At 34.9% G+C, this 24413-nt stretch overlaps 1 protein-coding gene across 6 annotated transcripts in view; it reads right to left on the bottom strand.

Annotated features, from left to right (window-relative positions):
• The window catches only part of METTL25 (methyltransferase like 25), a gene marked incomplete at its 5' end in the record, with an annotated part of 58473 nt that overhangs the window by 19967 nt on the left and 14093 nt on the right, over positions 1-24413 (bottom strand). For all 6 annotated transcript variants that reach the window (XR_013958736.1, XM_080637528.1, XM_080637527.1 and 3 more), the window contains 3 exons: positions 1959-2053; positions 19286-19430; positions 22272-22901. Coding sequence is in view for 5 of the 6 variants with exons in the window: in XM_080637528.1 (XP_080493654.1) it covers positions 1959-2053; positions 19286-19430; positions 22272-22901 (870 nt within the window). The remainder of the gene's footprint in view (positions 1-1958; positions 2054-19285; positions 19431-22271; positions 22902-24413) is intronic.

Here is a 24413-nt window from a genome sequence, read left to right on the forward strand (position 1 = left end):
AAATTCTAATGGAGGTGTGAAAGTACTTGATTTTTATGATCCATAGTGACAAAGAATGACAAAGAATTAAAAGCATGGAAGACTTTTCCACACTTGAAAAGACACTGTGTTCATAAAAAATTCAATCGAGTATTAACGATCATAGTAGAAACGAGGACAAAAATTCAGTAAATTATCTGACACTACAACATATTAGATAGTAAACCAAATTTGACTCACAATTTACAGGTCATTGCCACCTTTAGTCCCCAAACTCCACTACACTAAATAAGTCTGTGTCTGAATCACCCACTTTTTCTAGCTTTAGGACTGATCTTGTATTTCAGACAGTTCTTCAACATGGTCCAAATAGTTGCAGTTCCTCTGTTCATGGCTTTGGCTGACTCTCAGGTCTAACTTTTGCTGTATAAGCTGTAACTTTCATGCCAGCATATATCTGCTGCTGCTTAGAAAATGGATGTGGGTTCTAATATGTACTGCAGGGGTCTGAAACTGAAACTGTCATCCAGAACCTTTGGCCTTTGGCACTTTAACCAGTTTGAATGACATGTAATAATGAGCATCAGCAATAATGATCATTGCACAGCAGACTCATTTTCTCCTAGCCAGCCATTACTGCTAGGAAGATGAGTGCCTAGCTGCACTGCACTGTCTCCCTTGTACCTCCTAGAAGACAAGGAAAATCCTAGTGAAATCCTAATGAAAAATGCATAGAGAATTACAAATATAATAATAGGAAAAGTATCTAGTGACACACGAGAACTCTTTGCCTTTTGTGAATGTTTAAACAAAAAAGTTTTAAACTGCCAAATTTCTGTGAAATCTAAAATAGAAATATATGTCACGATCGGTACTGTCTCTTGGGGGTCATTTTCTTAAAAAATTTATCTTCCTACCATTGTTGAAAACCAGCCCAAACTTGTTTCCAAAATAAATGGAATGGGAAAGGAAATAGCTAATGTGTCAGCTGAGGAAGAATTGGTATTGTATGACACTGACAACAAAAAGAGAAAATGTAAATCCCTTTTACAAAGTACTTTTCATGATTAGTTTTACAGTAACATCTCTAAAATGAACAATTTCTTTTCTTGTACCTTGCCAAGAGTAACACATTTAAGCCTTATGAATACTAAACAACTGTCCTCCTATCCTTTTTCCTGATAGCATTTAACTATCATGTTAGTTCAAGTTTACATAACCTTATGCATTAGCCTAAATCGTCTTTATTCTACACTGCTCTCTGTAACAGAGGCACAGAGCTAGCAGCAGAGGCTAGCCAGGACCTAATGTGATTCATCTTGATACCAGAAATTAAAAATTAATAGCAGAAAGGAATAGTGTTCTTCTAAATGAAACAGTGGTTGAAATGTTCAGTACTTATCTGTTTTTTCAAATTAGACAACAGTTTACCATACTGTTTGATGAGGTTATGTCTTTAAAAGCACTTTGTCTCTTGGTGCAATATTAAAAAGATGTTTCCAGTCTCTTAAGCCGCATGGATTTTAGAGCTCTTCTAGTTTTTGGAATAGGCAAATTTGTCCGGGTTTTATACAGTCAGAACATTCAATATTATGAATCATGAAGGTGTTGGGGGAGTTACTGATTGCAATCCTTCTACAACTACCTTGTTCCCCCTAAGTCCTTGGCCAGGAACTCTTACCCTGAGGGGTTACCCTGTTCAGGTTTCAACAAAGGTCTGGCCCTTCTGTCCACTCTTAAAAAACATTTCTGTCAATTCTCCTTTTTTTCATACCTTCAGCAAGTATAAAATATATAAAGCTGGAAGGTCAATACTATTTTTTTTTAGATCTAATTCACCATGCTTACAACATTAATGATGTTATTCTGTAGAGTCTTGGATTAAACTCATGGCTTTAGGATTAGAAGCCAAAAACAATGAATCCTGTAACATCTGTACAAAGCTCTCAGTAGGAAAAAGAAAAGAAGAGAAACCATACCAAGCATGCTGACATTCTAGCATTGCGACCACAGCACCAGCCTTTGTCCTTCAAGTACTGACACATGGGAAATCCCCACACTTCATTGGGGCATTCTGCAAAATGGAAAAAACCCAAAAGGCACAGCTTTCATGGGCTACTTTTCTCTTACAGAACACAAAGTATTGAGCAAAATGAACAGTAGTTAATGGTAGCAGAAACACTTAACTGTTCTAGTATAGTACCAAAACCCATGGTCATGCTATAGAAAACATATTTTCCGTGCACCAGATGTTTTTAGCTTGCTGAATTCCTGAAAACATCAGATTTTCAAAAACTATTTGCTTTTGCAAAAATCTAGAAAAAAACCCCAAACATTCCAGGGGACAAGAGAAGAGTTTGCAAATACTCATTGCACCTATGCCATGCCATGAGTCACAAAATGTAAGCTTGGCAGTCATTTAATGTAGCAGGACTTCAGTATCCCTCTCATTGGATTCTTCTTCTATCATAAACATCTTCCAAACATCACACAGAAACTTGTTTATTTCAGTACTTGTTTATTTCAGTTCTGAAAGCCCTTTCTGTTGTGAGGCAGACTGTTTGTTTTCCAGAAAAGAGCAGCTGCAAAGGCTCTTGCTGTTTCTTCAAAACACTGAGAGGCATTTGCATCACAGTCTGTGCTCAGTGTGTTTCAGTAACATTTATATTTTGAATAACAACACAATTCTTCATGTTTAACGCTAATGCAAATGTGGAAAAACTAAAGTACAGGGATTACTTTATAGATGTTCATAATACCCACTTTTAAATGTAGACAAAATCTACAACGTATTGAATTTTCATTAGCACATTTGTCAGCTGATTTTTTAGAATACTAAATAAGAATTACAACTTTTTAAAAAAACCCAACAAACCAACTAAAAATCCCAAATTGGCTGGGATCCTGGCTTTTAGCATAGAAAGATGACCAGTGAATATTTGAAGATAAATCATACAAAAAGAGGTTAAAAAGAGGACAGCAGAAATACGACTCTTCAGATTTACCACCAGTCTGAGAAACGTACGTGTAAGTAGAATTCATTTCATGAAAGTTAAGCAAACAAAAAGGGAAATAGGAAGCTATAAAGGATACAACCCTCCTCCTCACAGCAAAAGCCCTTTGTTTTCTAGTGGTAGTCCCCAAGTCTTTCCTGATCTCTAGAGAGTGACAAGGTAATCTTCTGCAGGCAACCTCACACTTTGTTCTCCTTTTTGCCCTGAGAAATACCAGAGGCTCTTAGGGGATGAACACTGGTTTGAGAACCATGATTTAAAAATAGGATTTTAATTCTATTTTGTAAGTGCCTAATGACAAGCTATAGAATATTTATTAATTTCAAGTCTCATTACTGAGTACCTGGAATAAAACTGAGTATTTCTACTGCAGCGATTGTAAGAAGCACTTATCAAATATATATTTTTTTTGCAAAGACAACAATTACTGCCATGGCTCCAATTGTATGATTCACACTAATAAATCTTTCTAATACATACACTAAAATATTTCAAAAAAAATTTGCAAACTGAGCTAGAAAGATGAAATCATTATCTTTTCAAGTAAACCCTTTTAATTTACACCCTATCCTCTAGGCAAACTAATCATTCATGAAAGTTAAAGTTGCCACCCACTGAGCTACAATCTCAGTATTAGTGCACTGTACTCATGCATGATTCTGAAGAATTTATGATACCTTTGAAAAAGATAATCAGGCAAAGCACCATCTTCATTTAATTTACTGAAGCTGTAAAATAGGAGAAAAAGAGAGGGAAACTAATGCTCTAACTTAGAAATTTTTGTGTATATCTAAAATTGACCACATATACACAGTATTGCCTTGAGTTCCATTTAGTTTTCCACATCCAGGCCACTCTTAAGCACACTGTTGATTAAAAAAAAAATAAAATTGTAGGATGAATATATTGCTATAAAATCATAAAGTTTATCAGCTACATTTTAAAACCCAGGAAATTCTTTTAATGCCTGCAACTATTTTCAGATATAATTAATGTTATATAGCTTGCTAATTACCATATTGTGCACCTATCTGATAAGACAGCAGCTGTTCCAATCTGTATAAATCTCCCAAAACATTCAAGCAACATTTTAAGTATGGGTATTTTATGGAAGATTTCACAGCAAACAGCTCAAGCTCAGTTTGAGCTCTAACATTCAACAATGCATGAAGCAATCACATTAATAATTCAATATAGAGTAACCAATCAGACAGAATTCATTCAATTAAAAGTTAAGAAATTGAGGAATCTAAGTAATCATTTGATGAACTGAACTGAAGCTATGCTGGGGTATAATCCTAGAACCTATTAGTTAAATAGCTATAACTTTCTCTCTAAACTAACCTCTTAAAAAAGACTAAATCTCACATTTAGTAAAATGAATTGTTGCAAGTATTACAGAATCACAGAATGGTTGAGATTGGAAGAGACCAGCAGAGGTCATGTACTCCAACCTCCCTGGTCAAGCAGGGTCACCTACAGCACATTGCTCAGGATCGTGTGCAGACAGCTCTTGAATATCTCCAGGGAAGGAAACTGACTTCACAATCAATCTAGGCAACCTATTCCAATGCTCAGTCAAGACCAATGTGCTTGGGCCAGGGTAGATCACCTTCACAGGCACCGCTGAAACTCTGCACCCCTTTCTTCAGAAATATGTCTCAGTGGCAGGAGTAAAATTTTCAACTCTACAGACTCAGGCAGATTATATGATACAGAATTGCCACCAGAGCTAAGAAAAACATATTTTTATTTTCAAAAAAGGAAAAAAACCCACCAACCTTTTTTTGAGCACCAGGTTTCAGTTTAACAAAACAGTGTATTTTCTATTTTTTATATTACAACAAAATAAACAATTGCAAAAAAAAAAAAGTTATGTTCTAGAACGAAATCTATAAACCAAACTATAATTTCACAGTAAATCACTTACAGAGGAAGAGAACACAGAAAACATGTTAGAGTTAAAGCAGCATCATGAACAACATGCAAACTTGTATCCTAGTTCAGCTTTGTGGAATAGGATGGTTCTTTGGAAACCTACACAGTAAAACACTGATTAAGGTAGCTTGAAGATACTTCGCTGTTATTGCTCACTGTCCTGATAAATTGGAGACATCTGGCAGAAGTCAGAAAACATTCTCATCAAAATCACCCAGTTACACACAGCAGGATAAACAAAGTGTAGATAACACCAAAATGTATAAAGCTGAATAAAACAGAAAAGAACAATTCCAGTCATTAACCAAGGAAAAAAAGTCCTATTATTGCCCTCTGACTGAGCTTACTAACATTCACAGTTTCATGGAAGAGTTGTTCAAATATATATATTATATATTTAGCCAAACTAATCCTGTCCTTACCATTCTTTTTTTAATAGTAAAGAACATTTTTCTGGTAGGCATAAAATCTCCTCTCCTAGAAAGGGATTTTAATAGATTATTTTCAAAATTTTCACCAGCTTTTTCCATTATCATTTTTTTTTTATCTCTTTTGAAAAACAAAGGAACTTTATGGACCTTAAAACATAGGTGGTAAAATCCTTTAAATATTCACATTAAGCAATCCTTCAATGGATTTACTTACTCTTCCTGTGATCACACAGATGTCTCACGACTAACCCTTCAGCAGCTAATTTCTCACATTCCTTCATACCATATACTGTATGGAGAAGCTGTCTTTGGTTTATTACATAACTTGAAATCCTGTGGAGGAGATTAACACTTTGGGAAACAAGTGCAAATACATCCAGATGCCAGCCACAACAGAAAAATATTCAAAGATTTTTTTTCCCTCAGTGCTGTCTAGCAAAGAGGAATACAAAGCCTCAGGTCTATATTTGTAAAACATTTTAAATTTAAATAAAGGCAAAGTCTCATACTTCATCCTCGACTGAACAAGATAAAATTTTCTAAAAAGTATGTCAGATTACCTTCCCACTTCTCCTGGGAACCCAATACTACTACTGTGTTTTAATATTTTGTCAGAAGGAAGTCTTATTTCTTAACTTGGTGCTGGAAGTCTTATGTTATTTCCTGTCCCCTAATTATTTGGAACTTTTTATAAGACCATCAGTAAATTTCTCTTAAGTTTTGTAGAGGAACTGAACTTCCATTTTGTGTAAATTTTATAATATTGCAATACTAGCGGCATATACTATCTGGAGCACCTGTACTATTTTGAACTTTGTAAAGGATATTCTTTCTTTCTATTCAACTTCAAAATGAAAAAAAAAAAAAAAGGCAATACATATGGACATCTGATACACTGAAAACATTACCCTGAGTAACAATAAAAGTATAAATCACAATAAGTATATATTGATAGTGAGTTCAACTACAACTTCAGTTATTTAATTCTGCCTAGATGCAGAGAAAAGCTTTAGGTGAGCCTTATAGTTGCTACCATCCTATTCACCGATCCAGTAAGACTCTTACTGGCTCAGCATTATTTCAAACACATTTTTTTAAAAGAGTTGTTTAACTAACTAAACCATTTGTGTATCTAGGACACTGGTTTTCCAAAATACAGAAGAGTGAATGTTTTCTATTTGTTTCATTTTTTGGTAGTTACAGGAAAAATATCTGTCAGTAGAAGTCAGATGATTTTACTAGCTAATCCTTCTGTATATGCACAGAGGTTTCCAAGGAATTTCAAGAGAACAGGACAAGCTTCTCCACTATCTTTAATATTTGGCCTTCCATAGTTCATCTCAAAGCAAGAAACTACAACTTCTGGAGTTTTAATATTTATAATTTACTTTGCACAGCTTTATGGCACTATATAGTTTCTATGAAATATCAGGACCAAAACACTTCATTGTTACAAGAGAAATAAACGTAACTAGGATACCATGTGGTCTTTCAGTTTCCTTTTTACCTTTCTTCGGTAACATTTCATAAAAATGTATTTGCATTTACACTTCTCATCTTTTTAATTTCTTGCCATTCCCAACTATTCTGAACTGCAGTTCCCAATATAACAACTAAATTACTGTGTTTACTGCTTCATCTTCTAGAAGAGATATTTTTATTGAGATAATGTATTGAACACTATTTTTTAAACAGAAACAATCCCAATTTTGTCACAAAATACTGCCTATCCCAATGGTTAATGGACAATTTATTAAAAAAAAAAAAAAAAAACAACCAACAAAGAAACAACAAACCATAAAATCACTCTTTGTGGTATGGCATAGGTGATTATAATGTCTGTTTGGAAATTTTTCATCTTCTCTCTAAAAACACAGTAATACAAGTAAGTTATGAAAATGGCAAAGTACTATAAAGTAGAGGATTCTGATTTTCTTGAAATGCACTTTATCTTTCTATTCTAAGATTTTTAAGATTTTTCGAGAATATTCATAATGAGAACAGAAGATATTTATTTTCTAGTAATGAAGTTCATCTGATTGTAAACAGCATCTGGCAAAGAGAAGGCAGAAATATCCTTTTAGTGCACAGGCTGAAGTTCCCACTCACTGTATTTTGTTTAAGAAATCATATTCTCCTTAGAAAAAAAACAATTGCTCACTTCAGTCCTAAATTTTATCTTTACTTGTGCAATTATTATTGAAATGTTGTGAAACACCAGTCTCTTGATTTTTTATCAGCATGAGAACATAACTTCAAGAGAAAGAGAGTTTATTCTAATTTAGTACAGTTATGTTGATAGTACACCCCCAGCTAGTGCTGTATGAAACCACTGTAATGGTAGTTTTTAGTGACAGAATCTCAAATTTCCTTTAAAAATTACCATGAAGACTGAAATCAGTTTCTGTATTGAAATTTATCTATCAGTTTCTGCCATTTAATACAGAAATGTATTAATGATTTGAAATATTATTGAAATGTTAATATTAAGAATTTGAAATATGTTTCAAAATGGTGTATATGAGTAGTTCTTAATAATATCATCCACTGAGTTACTGCAGTATAATCTTGTCAGTTCTAAATGCTTAATTACGTCTTTGTCTTTTACCACTTAAAAGCTGCATTGGATAAAAACACCCTACATCTACATTTATTTGTGAAGTGTGATCAGTAATGTAAAATATTGCATGCAGCAATCTAATCAGTTAATGTAGAAGTACTCCTTAGAGAACTTCAAATTCCTATTTTTTTTTAATTACATTAAAAGTCACATCTTCTATCCATTTGTTATTAATTTGATATTGCCATCTATTTCAGCTGATTCATCCTGTACCTCCAGTTTCCAAATTCCCCTACAGTTATGAATTACAATTCCCCAACTTGCCTTTCTACTTCAGTGTATGATTTAGATATTTATAATGGCAATTTCCACTGATTCATGGAGCTGCTTTTCAAAGGTTTTATTCGCTTTTTTTTTCATTTTCTCAGTATCAAAGCATGAGAAACCTGGGGTTCAGACACTTATTAGTTAAATTCAGTCGCATATTTGTACTTCACACCTAGTGTACTTGAGGATCTATGACTTCTTTCTGTGATCATGAATGAAAATTGAAAAACAAAGATGAAAATAAATGCAGGACTATGGAAGGCTCCATTTTGAACTACTCCTGGGAAGCTAGAGAATACTCAAGCCAAAAATAAAACGAGTGCCAACTGGACAGAAAAAGCACAACTGACTGGAGATCAGACACAGCTGTCACTGTGAGGTAATCGTGCAAGGACTGCCAACCACATTGAAAAATCTCTATATTAATCATACACTTCTTGGCCAACAATGCCTTGGGATTCTCATCAAAGACAAGCAGATAAAGGTAACATGACATGGCACCTATAACACGTATGGCTGAATCCTCAAGGCTGGCACTAAGATCTTCTCTTCAGCTATTTAATTCAAAGAGCAATATCTGAGAGATAACAACCACAGGATTAATATCCTTGCTTGCGTAGTTCCTGACATATTGATGGTCAGGTAAAAGAAAAAGCTTTAATACACAGGACTAAATTATTTCCTTTCCCTTTGTTCCTTATTATTCTCTATCCCACCATCCCTATTTCTGCATTTGAAGTTGTTAGACAACGTATCTTAAAGAGTAAATGCCCAAACTGCATCTTAAACTCATATAAAAAGCTATGATCTAAAAATCCTTGGGAGAATCTTCTGTCTAATTACTGTCTTCCTTCTTCCAAGGAAGATAGCAAACATTTCTAGAAGTGTAAAACTGATTAAAAAAAAAAAAGGGGGAGGTGGGGGAAGGAAGCAGCAGGGCACATTTGAGAACTGTAAATGGCAATGTAAATTAATTTCCTTTCTTCTCTTCAATTTTTTGATCTCAGTTTCATCATAGAATCATTTAGGTTGGAAAAGACCTTTACAATCAAGATGAGCCATTAGCACTGCCAAGTCTGCATTAAGCCATGGCCCTAAGCACCACACCTACACCTCTTTCAAATGCTTCCAGGGATGGTGATTCTATCACTTCCCTGGGCAACCTGTTCCAACGCTTGTCAACCCTTTTGGTGAAGATTTTTTTCCTAATATCCAATCTAAGCCTCCCCTGGCACAGATTGAGGCAATTTCCTCTTGTCCTATCACCTGTTACCTAGGAGAAGAGACTGACCCCCAGTTCACTACATCCTCCCTTCAGGTAGTTGTAGAGAGTGATAAGCTCCACCCTGAGCCTTCTCTTCTCCAAACTAAACAACTCAAGTTCCTTCAGCTGCTATTCATAAGACTAAGGAAAAAGATTTTGTATCTGTTACTTTGAGCATAATAACATATGATTAATAATAGAAAAATTACTGAAAGCTAAAAGAAAACTTTGAAGGGAAACAGCAAGTGAAAGATGAAGAAATGGTTTATGACAGTTTTATGTCAATACTGGCATTTCAATAGGGTCACAGTAAGGAAGGCAGGGACCCCCATTCTTCTAGACTGATTACCACTTGGAAGGCCTTGAAGGACCTACAACAACCTAGACAAATCAGAGAAGCAGAGTGAAGAGGGAGACAAGAAGCTCAGGCTCAGAAGTAGCTCAGTGAAGAAGAAGCCTGGTCTCCCAGAAGAAAAGAGAGTTCATTCTAGTTCTACTGAAAAACCCAGCAACTGACATAAAAGTTGAGGTAAGTAGCTGTGACAGGAAATGAAAATAAATTCTTTGCTAAAATTGTATTAAAATATTGCTTTCCAGACCTGTTACTTAATTCTAGGAACTTAGCACTAGTCATATTAAAAATCAACAACAGAAACATGACACTCCAACACAAACACCCAATGAATAAGAAATAAACACGGCCCTTGATTTGGACACACATATATATATATATATATATCTCAAACGCTATGCTATTTCCACTGATATGATCATTCAAGAGACAGTAGTCATTTTCCATATGCACAAACCAAAATATTTACTAGTAAAAAGAATATTATATTCTGGTACTCAAAATTGTAACTATAATATTAAAAATGTTATTTTTTTTTTTTCTAATTATAACTGTATTAATTGGAAAGGAAAATGACCGCTAATTATTAAGTTAAATTATCTGGAAAAAAATCTAATCTTTATCAGTAAACATGGCAAATGTATAAGCTCTCTTTAGTGTAAAAATAAAATGGAATCATGGGATACAAAAATCCATAAACTGCCCTATGAATGTGCAAGCTAAAGGAAGAGTATTTTTATATAAACTCTTTCTACTGTGTTCCAACAATTTTCTCAGTTTTCTTATGTATAAAAATTTATTTTCTTAGACTGGACAATGAAATTTTCTGCAGTTGCTTTTAATAAACTCCAAACAAAAAGAAGATGACTCTCAACACTGACTAAGGCTGGTTTATATACTAGACTTGCCTACCTCTTTCACTTGGAGGAAACTCCTACTGAAGCCAATTACAACCTTCTCATACTACCGAACACCTCTCATAGCACTCAGTTAGCAAGGTGTGACACAAATTTAAAAAAGTAAAAGAATTTGTATGCTAAATCAGAAAAATCCCCTTTGCAAAGTAGGAGAAAGAAGTATAATATATGCACAGGCACAATATGTAGTTATCTTTATATATCTTTTAATGTAACCAGTAACACTAACGGAACTGTATTTTATACCTCCTACTTCTAATTCTCCCCATCTCAGTTGTCATTAGTGGCAAATTTATGTATTATCTTAGTGGAAATAGGTCTTCTGTAACAAACATGAGATAGGCCTATGCGAGAACTGTAGGAGTGTTTATACTATTGTTATTAATAATACATCAGAAGTCTTCTGCATGACAAACCCTGTAACATCCACATTGTATTAACACTCAAAGGTCACATTGTACATTAGATTTTTCTCACAAAGGCCTTGAAATTGCAATAGTCTGTGGGGAATATTATGGTTAAAAGGAACCCTGCTGAAGTCATTCAAATACCACAAATTATGTAGCCTACTTATATGCTGTAGACTGAAGGGTTAGAACATGCACAATTGTATATTTACATTGACATTATGCTACAAAGATGTATAAAAAGGAAATATCCTGATACTTATAAAAAGCAATCATTGTCACTAAAACTGTGGAAGATACCTTAAATGACTTCACAGAAACTATATTTCAAGATAGAAGAAAGTTTTCTGAAGTTCTGTATTTGAAAATGGCCTTTGCTTTTAAAAGAATGCTTTTCCTGTCTTATTTCAGTTTGAAAGATCTTTTCTGCTTCTCTCCCTTCTCAAATAGACAAATGCGTTTATTTGCTAAGTTTGGTATAAAATGCAAAACATAAAAAGCCCTAAAAGAAATTTTTTTTTCGTTTTGAAAAGAGGTAAATAGACAATTATTTGGTATGTTATTTTTTCAGAAGACTATTTTTACATTCCTGCAGATGTTACTGAAATAAATGGTATATTGAACATGTGTAGTTCATCACTTTCATATTTTGTTCCCAGAGAATTCTTGTCAGAGCTCTTAATAAGTGCTGGACAAACAGGCATTAGTTAACATACCATAAACTCTTTGTTCTTGACATACAAAGGCTATCACTATGCACAGATTATTCTTACAGAAGTTAGGAAAGGAATTACCCTATTCAGACCAGCAGAAAATATAAACTGACAACGTGCCTCAACAGTTTTATAAATACTACCATCCCAACAGGAGATTAATCTTGTTTACCAAGGATTTATAGCTTTAGTAATTCTTATCTTCTCAGTAGAATTAGTCTTTTTGCACTAGATCTCAGTAACAATCATTATAAAGAATGTGAAGTTTTTTCCCTTCTCAGCTATGTAATTTTTATTATGCTGTAAATATTCTGACTCCATTTCAGAGTATGAAACTGTTAGAGTATTATTCTGGTTTTCCTTGAGACAGCACAAGCTATTTAACTGCATTCTGCACAGTGACAGAAGAAAAAAGGTTATTAACAAATAACTGTCTTACGTCAGCGGTGTAATTGGCACAGGGAAGCAAAAACATTTTTCTTTCAGTGGTTATAAAAGTAAAACATAATTCTGTATGTTCTTTGAAAATAATTTGTATGGACTTCAATTTTTCTTTAATTTTAATCTCAAAACTCTTCAACCTTTTGCATATCTCTGTCTACAGAATTTCTTATAAATAGAAAATTATAGTAGTTATAGGACTACAATTTTGATAAAACTATAAAGAATTGCTCAAGGAAACAGGGCATGGAAGAAAAGCTAAATACAGTTCTTAAGCCACAGTTCTGCTTCAGAGAAGGGACTCATCAGATGAAATATCTAAAAGGATAATATCTAAAGGATGCCTAGAAGTTATAAAAAAATATAAGTTGTAAACAGCAAAAAATTGCTAAGACCATAAAGCATTAATGCAAAAACAAAAACCAAGTTGAAATTGTCAAATTGCAGTATGCAACTTCTTGATTAAGACTCTTTGATTCTAGAGATCTGAAAACAGGTAATGTAATTTTAATTCTTATGAAGAGCTCAAGGGAAAACAGGGAGTTTCCAAACTGGAAACTTCATATTTTTATAGACAGCAAGTATTTTAAAGAATAGAGTCACTGGGTATTTGAGGAACTATAATATATTTGGAAGGAGTCAATGTGATTTTCTTAAAAAGTCATATCTCATAAACATATTGCAAGTTTTTCTTTTAAGGCTTCAAGTAACACTTATACAAGAAAGATAGAGTAGGTTTTCAAATGACATTCAACAAGACCATTAGAGAAACTACCAAAACACAGAACAAGATAAAATATTCCTATGGGTAAGTGACAGAAACAATGGATAGGAATAAAGTATCATTTGTTCACAGAGGACAGAGATCACCAGAAGAGGCCTAAAGAGACTTCTGCTGGAACAGGTTCTTGATCAAATTCACAAATAATCAGAGACAGTTAATGAAGAGCACGACAAAGTTTTATGATGATCTTAAGGGTAATGAAAAACCAGAGCAATTTCTAGTAAAAATTAGACATGAAATGGTATATAAAATTCAGTGTTGCTGAAAGTTATTCACTTTGGGAAAAATATTAACTTTAAATATACAATGAATGGCTCTGAACTGAGACCTGACAGTTCAATAAAAACATCAACCTGGCACTAAGAAAAGGAAAAAACCCCAGTCATTTAGAATTAAGTAAAAAAACCCCAAACAAACAAAACACAGAAAACACCAGTACCTAAAGGGGGCCTACAAGAAAGCTGGAGAGTGACTTTTTTACAAAGTCATGTAGGTACAGGTCAAGGGGAAATGGCCTTAAACTGACAGAGAGTAGATTTAGACTAGATATTGTGAAAAAATATCTTCACTATGAGGGTAGCGAGGCACTGGCACAGGTTGCCCAGAGAAGTTTTGGCTGCCCCATCCCTGGAAGTGTTCAAGACTATCAAGTTGGATGGGCCTTTGAGCAACCTGGTCTAGTAGAAGGTGTCCCTGCTCATTGCAGGTGGGGGTTTGAACTAGATCTTTAAGGTCCCTTCTAATCCAAACCATTCTATGATACTAGAAACCTTGGCTTTCTCAATTATAATGTCTTACTGTGTATACCCATGCAAAACTATAAACGGAAGATAGTTTCCAGTTTTGATATATTTTTTCTACATTTATTAATGAAAAATAATAACATAAATAGGTAATGCTGTTATTTAACATCTGTAAAACTTACCTAGTTAATATTTTCATATTTTTTTCAGGATAAATTTTGATAGAGACCATCTGGGTTTTAGTGACTTGTTAGCTCTGTCACAAATTCGTGAAATGTGCCCTGTGCAGCAGTATCTACAGATGCCTTGGAAAGGAAATCAAGCATTTTGATCTTTTGCTTCAAAGTGTTTTGCTGTGTTGCCATGGTATCACTGATAGCTATTCTAAGACATTGGCTGTGGAATATCTTTGAAAATACACCTAGGCAACACATAAATCATCTGTCCTCTAATGTTTCTAAAACAGTGACAAATCTTTCCATATTTCAGTGGAACTGAGTGATATGCAGCCATTGTGTTTGTGTAAGGAATCCTTCAGGAAATTTAGTTTTGAAGTTTTTGTCTGCTGAATGCACCTTATTCAAGGCCTTTTCAGTTTCCACAAATCTGCTAAAATTCTATATGTGAATTTTGCCAACCCTGTGCATCTTTTCTGGTTCTCCTAATTATGTTCACTAGCTTTTAAAAGTTAGAGCTTAACAAATGTAGTAAAAGTTTATATTTATGTAACTTGAGAGACCAAGGCTTTTACGCTTCTGTGAAAAGTTTGCTGACTTGTTGCAGAGTGCCTTATTGAGAAGGTACTCTCCACAGCTTCCAGGACGGCTCTAGACCTTTGTTGCCCAGCATGTACCTTCTTCTTCCCAGGACAGTGACCTGATCCTGGAAATCCTTACAAAAGCTGGAGTTCGTGATTTGCAGTACTCAAGCTAACCTCAAAAAAGGTTTCTATCAGACAGCTATCATTGAAGCTACCTATACAACTACACTGATGTCTTATTTCAAATTATGAAATACTTATAAATAAGTAGCTCCTTAGCAATAGTAATGCTCATGTGTTTTTTCCTCAAAACAGAGGATACAATATTGAAAAATTTCATTGGTTTCTATACTGGTACTGATGTGTTTAGTGATTTGGAGGATAGAAGGAAGAGAATTAGAATACTGAAAAAAATCAATTCCTTTCTAAGGAAAGTCAAGTCTTTTTTGAAAATATCTTAAATCTGCAGTTACTGTCTGTTAAGGAATAATTATAGTCCAGCTGGTACACTGCCCCAGAAATGTATTACCTAAATGTAAGATAAAACAGCTCCCAAAAATCCTAACAATAGCTCCTGAACAGAGGCATGGAGTTTGTTTTAACTTAAAATTCACTAGCAAATGGATTGTTTCCAGAAAAAAATGCCATAATGGTTCACTATGTAAATAGGTTTATGTAAAAAGTGTCAAATAGTAAAATCATTACTACGCTGATGTAACTGACTATCCGATGCTGTAACAGTGAAGAAAAACCCAAAGGAATCAATTATATTAATGGCCAAGTGCATTTTATCCATAGAAGAATCTCTGTAAAAACAGCCAATTCTCCTTAGAGAAAGCCAAAGAAAAACTACTTAGAATTTTCCAAGAGCTGTCATAATAGTCCTTATTAACTGAAATTTAGTATTTGATACAGCTTGTAACAGCAGTGAAATTTAAAGACAGGTGTTAAAAGTCACTGGCTTCAGCTTTTTAATATTGAATCGGAATTTGACATTACACAGCACCTCTTAGCTGTTGTAGTTACTCATAAATCAAAACAAAGGCCTTCATGATCTTAAGAGTTTAAAATTATTCCCAGCATAATTTGAAATGTAGTCTCATTACAAAAATTTCTTCATTAATTTAGCTTATTTAGAGACACATAGAAGGACACTGTATAACGATTGCAATATTCCAGGCTTTGACTACTGGGAACTACTTTCATTAGAAATGCTCCCAGCATATTCACAGTGGGTCCCATGGTAAACTGAATCAGGCAGTCTTGCAATATCCTTACTATTTTCAGAATATATAAGAAATTTAAGGCATTATTCCCCGTAGACAACTCCACCGAAGCAAGAAACCCAAAACTTGTGACAGCCAAGGTGATTGAATAGCCTGCTAAAAATAGCATAATAATATTTTGTTGATATTTTGTCAATTCACCACCTCAGACTTATAAAGATTACATTAGGCATCAAAACAGGTAAAATTTCTTCTCACGAATATCAGTTAATTCCAGTTATATGAAGTGAAAAAGCAATTTTTCACTGGCCTCAAACAAGACTAATCTTAGTACTATAAAAAACTTAACTGCCAAACAACATACAGCCCAGCCATCTCAAGTTATGGCAGCCATCAGTCCACAGCAGCTTGTGAGCTGGCACATCTGCTTCAATTAGACTTATGAGAACAACCAGCTACTTTTACATTAAAGAAGCAGCAAAGATGGAAAATGTGCTACTCTGGGGGAGTTTTGAGGTGGACTTGCTTCAACCTTGTCCTTATGGGAACAAACCTCAAGAAAATAAGAAGCTTTTAAACATGGCAAAAAAATTAATATAAATATAAAATAGAGCAATGGCATTTTTAAAAAAAACATTTTTAAAAAAATCGAAAGTCTCAAAGCTGTAAAGTCAAGATAAAATAAGTATAAAATGCTTTATAAGAGAACTTCCCACTGTGTTCTTGCAGGCAAACCCTTGCTTGCCTTGCTTGGACTGATTTCAAACAAATAAGTGATTTCCTGTGTTGCAGCAAATTCTCCCCAGTTCTCTCAGCTTCTTAGGAAGAACTTTTATCCATTACCGCAGAGATCTAGCTCTAAGTCTGCTTCCTAATACTGAAACTACTCTCTCCATGTAGGTCTTCTACATGTCTCTTCAATCTCTGGTTTTTGTCTAGCTTAGCCAGTAGCTTCCCTGAGCTTAGTGTCAGAGCCTGGACAAGTGAAGGACTACCTACAGTAGAGATTATATTGTCTCAGGGACAACAAAAGGAAACTCAAAATACAAGTGCATGTGACCAGATGGGACGCATTTCAGGAAGTTGAGGCAACTGACTGGTGTCACACAAAGGCCTTGCTCTATCATCTTTGAAAAGTCACATCCATCAGGGGCAGTTCCTGGTGACAGCAAAAAGGCAAACATCACACCCATCTTCAGTTTAACCTCAGTTCTCAATCAGCTTATGGAATAAATGTTCCTGGAAACCATGCCCAGGCCCATAATGAACAAGAAGAATAACTGTCAGGAATCTATCAAGCACTGACAAACTTTATTGCCTTCTGTGATGCAGTACCTCTCTCTACGAACTAAGGGAGAGCCTTGATTTTACTGAGGCTTTCAGCAAGGTTATCTTAGGATCTTTATAGACAGATTGGAAAGATATGACATCTTCTACTCATGAGTAGAAAATCGACAGGACTCTGAAGCTTAACGATGAAGCCTGCAGGTTAAGGGATGTGACTATTTCCCCTTTTTAGCACTTGTGGGCATATCTAGAGTGCTTCTTTGGGCTCTTCAACAAACCATACTGACATACTGGAGTTCAGTGGCGGCAAGAGGACTACAAGTTTGTAAAGAAGGTCAAGGAGATATCTAACTGCTGTCTTCAACTACCTAAAGGGAAGGGAACAGAAAAGATTAAGGCTGACTATTCTTGAAGGTGCACAATGAAAATACAATAGATAGTGCATGAGAGCTGAAACTTGTGAATAGATATGAGGAAAAAAACTTCATGGTGATGGCAAACATTGTAATGGGCTGCTGAACCACTGTCCTTGGAGGTATTCAAAACATGTCTGGACAAGGCCCTGAACAACCTGATTTAAGCTGGCACTGTCTTGCACTGTGATCTGGACCTGCTGACCTCCAGAAGCCACTTCCAAGTTAAATTATTCAATCCTGATTCTATCGTTTGGTCTATTTTGGAAGCAGTACCAAAATCCACTTACCTCAGACAGCTACAAGATGAATTAGTTTACTTCTTTTACAAGTGAGTTGTTGGATCTATACCATCTGATTAGTTACAGAGTCCTCTAGCATCCTCTACAATGCTTTGTCAATTTGAAATCCATGCATAGTAATCATAGATACAAGCTCTAGTCTAAATTCTTTCCCATTTTCTCTTTCAAGAAGTATTAGCTTTTAAGATACTGTCGGTCCTTGTGCTCTTACCCCTCCACCATACATTCATGAAAAAAAACATATAGTAGATGATTTTTCAGTAGAATACAACAGCATTATAGATTTTAGAATATGCACCTTCATAGCAATAGTAAAAAAAAAAATCAACCAATTTTTTTAGTATCACTGGAACTACTTATGTGTTCTCCACCTAAAAAAAGGAATACTACATTTTTTTTTTCTGTCTAAAGGTTCTTCATAGAGAATGACTTTATCATTCAAGTTGAGAAAAATCAAATAGCTAGAAATTCCCACACACAATTTGTCTTCATTTCCATGCTGCTATGAAACTGCAGTATCTCTTACCACCACGCATGTACATCTGTTTGTTTGAACTTAGAATAGGTTATCACACCTGATCCTTCGGTATTGTCTGAGTAACAAGTTTAGTAAAGCCTTATGCACTGGTCTGGAAAAAGTAATCCTACAGCTACAGACAGGAAGTTGTGTCTTCTTTGCATTAATAAGAAACAGCCAAATATTTCAGACACACATACTTAATGACAAGTACCTGAAAAGTTAATAATTTTTAAAAACTCTTATCTAAAAGGAATTGTAAATTTTTTACTAATTACATTTCTGTAACTTAGAAATTTCGACTGTATTTTCTTTTTCTTTGTTTTTGGGATGAGAAGCACTGTGAAGTAACTGAAGCTAATACACTGCAAAAACTCTTAAAATTGTTGCGAAGCCAGATAAAAACAACATAAAAAGATCATTAAAGCAAGCAAGATTAGCATGTGTTGTGGTCAGACTGGAGCTGTGCCTTAGCTGCCTGAGCAGCTAACTGTTAAAGAGCAGCATTAATTCTGCTCATAGTTGTATAGGTACAACTCAACATAAATGGATGTTGCATGCAGACAGCCAACGGCAAAATCTGGTACAAAACATTTCAAATGGATGAAAACATACTGGACTAAAAAAAGCCTCCACATTTTACAAGTTAAGTAATAGACTAAAACCAGCTGTATTCATAACCACATAAAAACCATTCCACATTAATGTCCCTAATTTCAGTAAGACTATTAGGAATATTGGCATAACAGAAAAGCTACAGAGCATCCGGGAGTGAATGACCCACATAATGTAATTAAAACCAGTACTAAATAAGCCACTGGAAAGGAACAAACACAAGGAGGTTATTAATTAGAAGTTATAATACTCTCAACATACAAACTGGCAGCCACAAGTTAAGCTCAAGAATTACCTTCTTGGTTTTCAAACTGTTCTGACAACAGATGGTAGCAGCAGCCTACACTGCAAACTGCTTTGATTTCAGGCTTGGCAGTGAAAATTCGTAGTGTATTTGCAGCAAGATCACCACATGTATGTAGACCCACCATCATACAGTCCTAAGAAGAAAAACAAAAAAACCAAAGCAACAATAAAGCATCTCCCTCTTCAACTGAAAGAGCACGAATAATAACAACAAATTTCAAAACCCAATTATATTGCAAATGGTTATTAAGCTGTAAGGTTTAAATACTCAACTCCATGGGGACTCCTGCTGTTCTGTTCTAGAATTTTTCAATGCATAATAAAAGCTCTTCATTGCTAAGAAAACATGGTGCATTGCCTCTGTGGAGAGAAAGACTGCTCATTGCTTTGTTCAAGTAAGGAACCCATCTACACACTCTACCTTCACCAGTCATGAGGAGGCAGAAATTCAAGACGATAAATAGCAGCTGGTTTACTTGCATGGAAGGGAACATCTATGAGTTGACTGGACACGGGCCATTTCTTTTGTCCTTCCTAGCTTTTCTGTCATTGTTACTAATATTACTGCTATTTCCTTTTACTTGGGATTTACTGCTATAAATCTGGCTGCACCTATCTATGGCATTTCTGCTACTTTAAGCTGCTGAAATAAAAACCGCTTCCTAAATATAGACATGTGAAAAGCAGCTTTGTTTATTTCCAAAACTGTAGTTCTGCCTCAGTTTTGCAGTATGCCTACTACTATTCAACAACAAATGAGCATTTTCTTTTATAACACACAGAACTTAAGCTTCAGATGCTCTGTATTCTATTGCCTGCTTTCCTTTTTTTCTCAATTTCCCTTTTCCCTTTATTTCTCCTTCCAAATTATCCCTCTTCTCACCCTTCTTATCAAGATACTTCCCTTTTGGCATTATTAGTTGGAATCTGTTGGAATCTAATCAAAACAACATGGCATTGCTTTGAATTTCAGCCTTATTTATTAAGAAGGTTATCAACAGGAAGTTAGCCCAGAGAAATTCAACTGGGATACCTGTCTATAATAATTCTGAATTTATATGCACATTGATTTTTCCTGCTCTGTATCTTATTTATTCACCCATCTGTATCATACAGAAGGTGCACATGTGAAACAGTAAACCTCCCTTTTCCTTTTTTTTTTTCAATTCTTCTTGTCCCCCTTCACACCTTTTGTTCTGCTTCTCTGTGCTTGTCCTCACTTTGTACAACATTTTTAGGCGGCAAAAGTTCAGTTTCAGTCCATTTTAGTTTTTAAAGATTTTTTTCCCTCAGCTTCAGCTCACCATTCCACAAATCTTTCAACGCTAAAGTCTGGAAGCTAAGGGAAGATGTGCACTTGCAAGGGCAGCATTTAAATCCCAGACCAGAAAAGTTTAGAGAGAAAAAAAGGAAGTTAAAGAGAGAAAAAAGTTTCCAGGAGTAAGTTAGTGGAAGATGACTACTGCATGCAAGATAGAGGAAACAGTGCTCAGAACTTCAGAACAATCCGAGGTCAGCCTGACTGAGTCAGGTACACTTTGAGACCATTACTGACTTCAGTGAGGTTGCCTGGATATAACTGCAAGTACTTTCTGGATCGTTGGCTTATATGTAGCAAAATTTGATATCTTAATATTAGTCCTGGGCTATATACAAACATGCATTCCTATACCCATATTTCATCTGCAGATTTATTTCAGAACTTATGGCATGCATCAGTAATTACTAATTTTACCCATTCCTCATTTGTCCTTAGCTTAGGAAAACTTGAGAAAAAAAACCCATCAATTTATGGTTCTAATAAAAAATTGAAAATATTTGTAAAATTATTTCTAAAAAAATTCATTTCTAAAACTTGTGAAAATATTTTAAAACATGAAAATTACTGCACATTATAAAGGGTTTTAACTACACACCTTCGTCACACATAATGTGGTTTGGATATTACTATTTTTTAACACAATGAAGCTTTTGCTTTTTCTGACAGTATTGTTTTTTTTAATAAAGGCAGTGATATCTTCTACCTTAGACAAATTACATACTAAGAGTATACAAAATGCAACTGTGCAAGTGTAAATGCATATGTTTCACCAACAAACCCTACTGCTCAGGGTGGCTTTTGCAGACAGACAAGAACTTGCTCTGCACGTTCTTAGATAATCAATAGGACTTCTTAGCTCCAGTTACAGGGCCATCAGCCTGAACCTATAGTCTTGAAACAGAGATTAATTACACCCCTGAATATGATTGTTCAGTTACCACTGAATACAGACAGGTTTTTATCTTTCCATAAAAGACTGATTGTATCTACCCCATCAATATGTGTTAGCTCAGGCACAGGAACTAAACAGCCATACAGCTTCTAGATTTGTGTCACTGTCTTTGAGCAGCGGAGCTTTATGCTTGTTTGTGTAGCCACAATCCCTGCCAGCTAGTAGATTACTAAATATATTTACAGTGATTTTGAAAAGTCAAAAAATAAAAACATTATTTGCAAACAGAGCTCTTTTCAAACTCTTTATGTTGAGTACTATACACAATAAATGCTCCTATGCCTTCAAAGTTTAACTGAAATGACAAAAATATAAAACTTAATATAAAATTCAGGGATATTTCAGTGTTTCATATATCCATCTACCTTGTAAATAGAGTATTTTTCATAATAATTAGATGCTATCTATAACCACAATTGTAAAAAACATGAATGTGCTAATATACATACACTGTTAACTTTGACAGCTGATTATCACCCCACAAATTCTAAAGGCTGCTTTATGTATTCAAAATAATCCCAACATATATTAAAAAAACTCTATGTGCTAGACATACTTCACTAACTGGCTGAAAAACATTACTGGGGCAGAATATTAATTTACACCACTAATAGTATTCCATGTACACAGAAAACATTCTGTAGATATGAAAATGGCAATATAAAGACAATAGACAATCTAATTAAATATTAGTAAAACAACCTCCAGATCTGTGATGATATCACTGAGTTCTGTTTCTGCAGTGACGCAAGAAGTCAATGGAAAATACAGGTTTGATTCACTTGACTTGTTCACATTAGCCTTGAGAGATGCCATTTTTCTTCGTGCCTTTTCCTCTTCACAGAGTTCCCCACAGTTACATTGAGATGAAGAAACTTCTACAGCACCAGCAGGCAGAATATTTAGAATAGCAAGAACCTCTTCAGAAAGTTTGTTCTCATCAGATTGTGTCCAAGCCACCACATCAGCTTCAGTTTGTTTGTTCATTTCACATGTAGCTATTCCTGTGAAACCACAGGAAGGAACTAAATCTTGGATAGCCATTTGGTCCTGACTTTGAAGACTGCTGTCATTATTTAAGGGCTTTTCACTGATTGCTTTACATTTAATTTCACTTTCCACTGGCTTGTCATTTGCCTTTTCCAACCTCTGGCTTTTCAGGTTTGCTTTTCCTCGACTCAAATATGCTCTCCAGTGTTTCTTCAATTTTCTGTTCCTCTCATGAGCACCGTTAGTGTTGATGTTTGAGGAGTCAATTCCATAAACTTTTAAGTTATATTGCATGGACAAAAATGAGCTCAGGTAGCCTTTTCCAGAACCTATGTCAATCACCTAGACAACGGTAGGGAGAAGGAGGGAATAAAAATGAAAACAAAACCAAAATTTGATGTATTAATGAGCAACAAGACACACTTCAATCAAATGCAAAATAATCCCCTAAGAATTTAAACATAGATTTAATAGCTACCTTATTAGAATCATCCCTCCTAGTATACTTAATTATTTTGCTTTGTTGGTCCACCTTCTGACTTTAAAATACAGAACTTAACTGATTTGCTCCATAAAACAGACACTGCAATGCCTAAGCAATGCACATGTCCTTGACTCTTTTGTACATTTTTTGACACAGAACTTCGTTCTGCAAAAGAAAATAACCATAAACCACCAACAACACCACCTGCCCTTGTTAAAGTGGGTCAGGCTATAGAGTTAGCAAAGAAAATGGTCACAGTGTTTAGCTTCAGGCTCCTAACTCCCATACTAAGCAGCACACTACCACTCGGTGTATGGAAATAAGCATCTTCAGATTCAGTGCCTAACTTAATCACTTCAGATGTGACCTAAAGACAGGTGATACTGACATCCTCTTTAATGTCAGAATGCTTCTTTTTACTGCTAATCGTTTTCTGTGAAAATGATTCATACAGTTTTGGTTAACATGAGAATGCTTTTGTAATAAAACAAAGGGGCTCATATGTCACATGTGCTTTCTACTGCTTGTTCTGGAGGAAGGAGGGAATAGAGGGGATAACTAGCTGCCAGTTTAGTTTGTCTCATAGCTGATAGCACGTGCTAGTTCAGTGATTGATACAACAAGGAAGGAAAACAAATAAGACTAACCTGAGACCCTTAAGAACAGCTTTATATCACGTGTGGTTTAATTTGTAAAAAATATATAACAAAATATTTTACAAGAATGGGCAGCGATTTTTCTCTAAGGAAAGAAAGTGATAATGTTCACTTCTGTTCAGGCATCTCCCAAAAATTATATTGACCAGATATAATGACTTCTTTGTAAATGTTCCTGAAAGTGTTTGATTCAAGAACATCTATGCCTTGTTCTTGGTCTATCACACATTCATATGAAAGCTTACACTAATATTTAAGTCTAAATAACAACAAACACTACATGGATTCATCTTAAACTCAGCTGCATAGCTGCACAGGTAAGAATACACTGTGCAGCAATACTCTTACTGAAATGATTTATTCTTTTTTCTAAGAAACTTAAAGATTTATATGTCCATGAAATCAGAAAGAAAGATCTGAAGCAATGTCACTAAAAACTATGTAAAACACTGGAGAATACAAGGTTTTGAAATATTTCTGTGAAAGGCAGCACTTGGACACAATTCAGCTAGTGAATTATTCCTAACTCCTATGTGTGACCTCTGGTGGCTGTAAAGACAAACTGCTCTTCGGGTAAGGTTTTTTCAGTTGTTCCGAGTAAAAAGGAAACAGTAATACATTGTTAAATTAGCACTGGGAGAATGGTTTTAAAGCGAAAGGAAAGTTTGACTAAAAATAAGCAGGCAGGGATCTTGTGCTAAACAAATAGACCGC

The sequence above is a fragment of the Psittacula echo genome (genome assembly GCF_963264785.1).
Source record: "Psittacula echo genome assembly, chromosome: 1".
Classification (NCBI taxonomy): Eukaryota; Metazoa; Chordata; class Aves; order Psittaciformes; family Psittacidae; genus Psittacula; species Psittacula echo.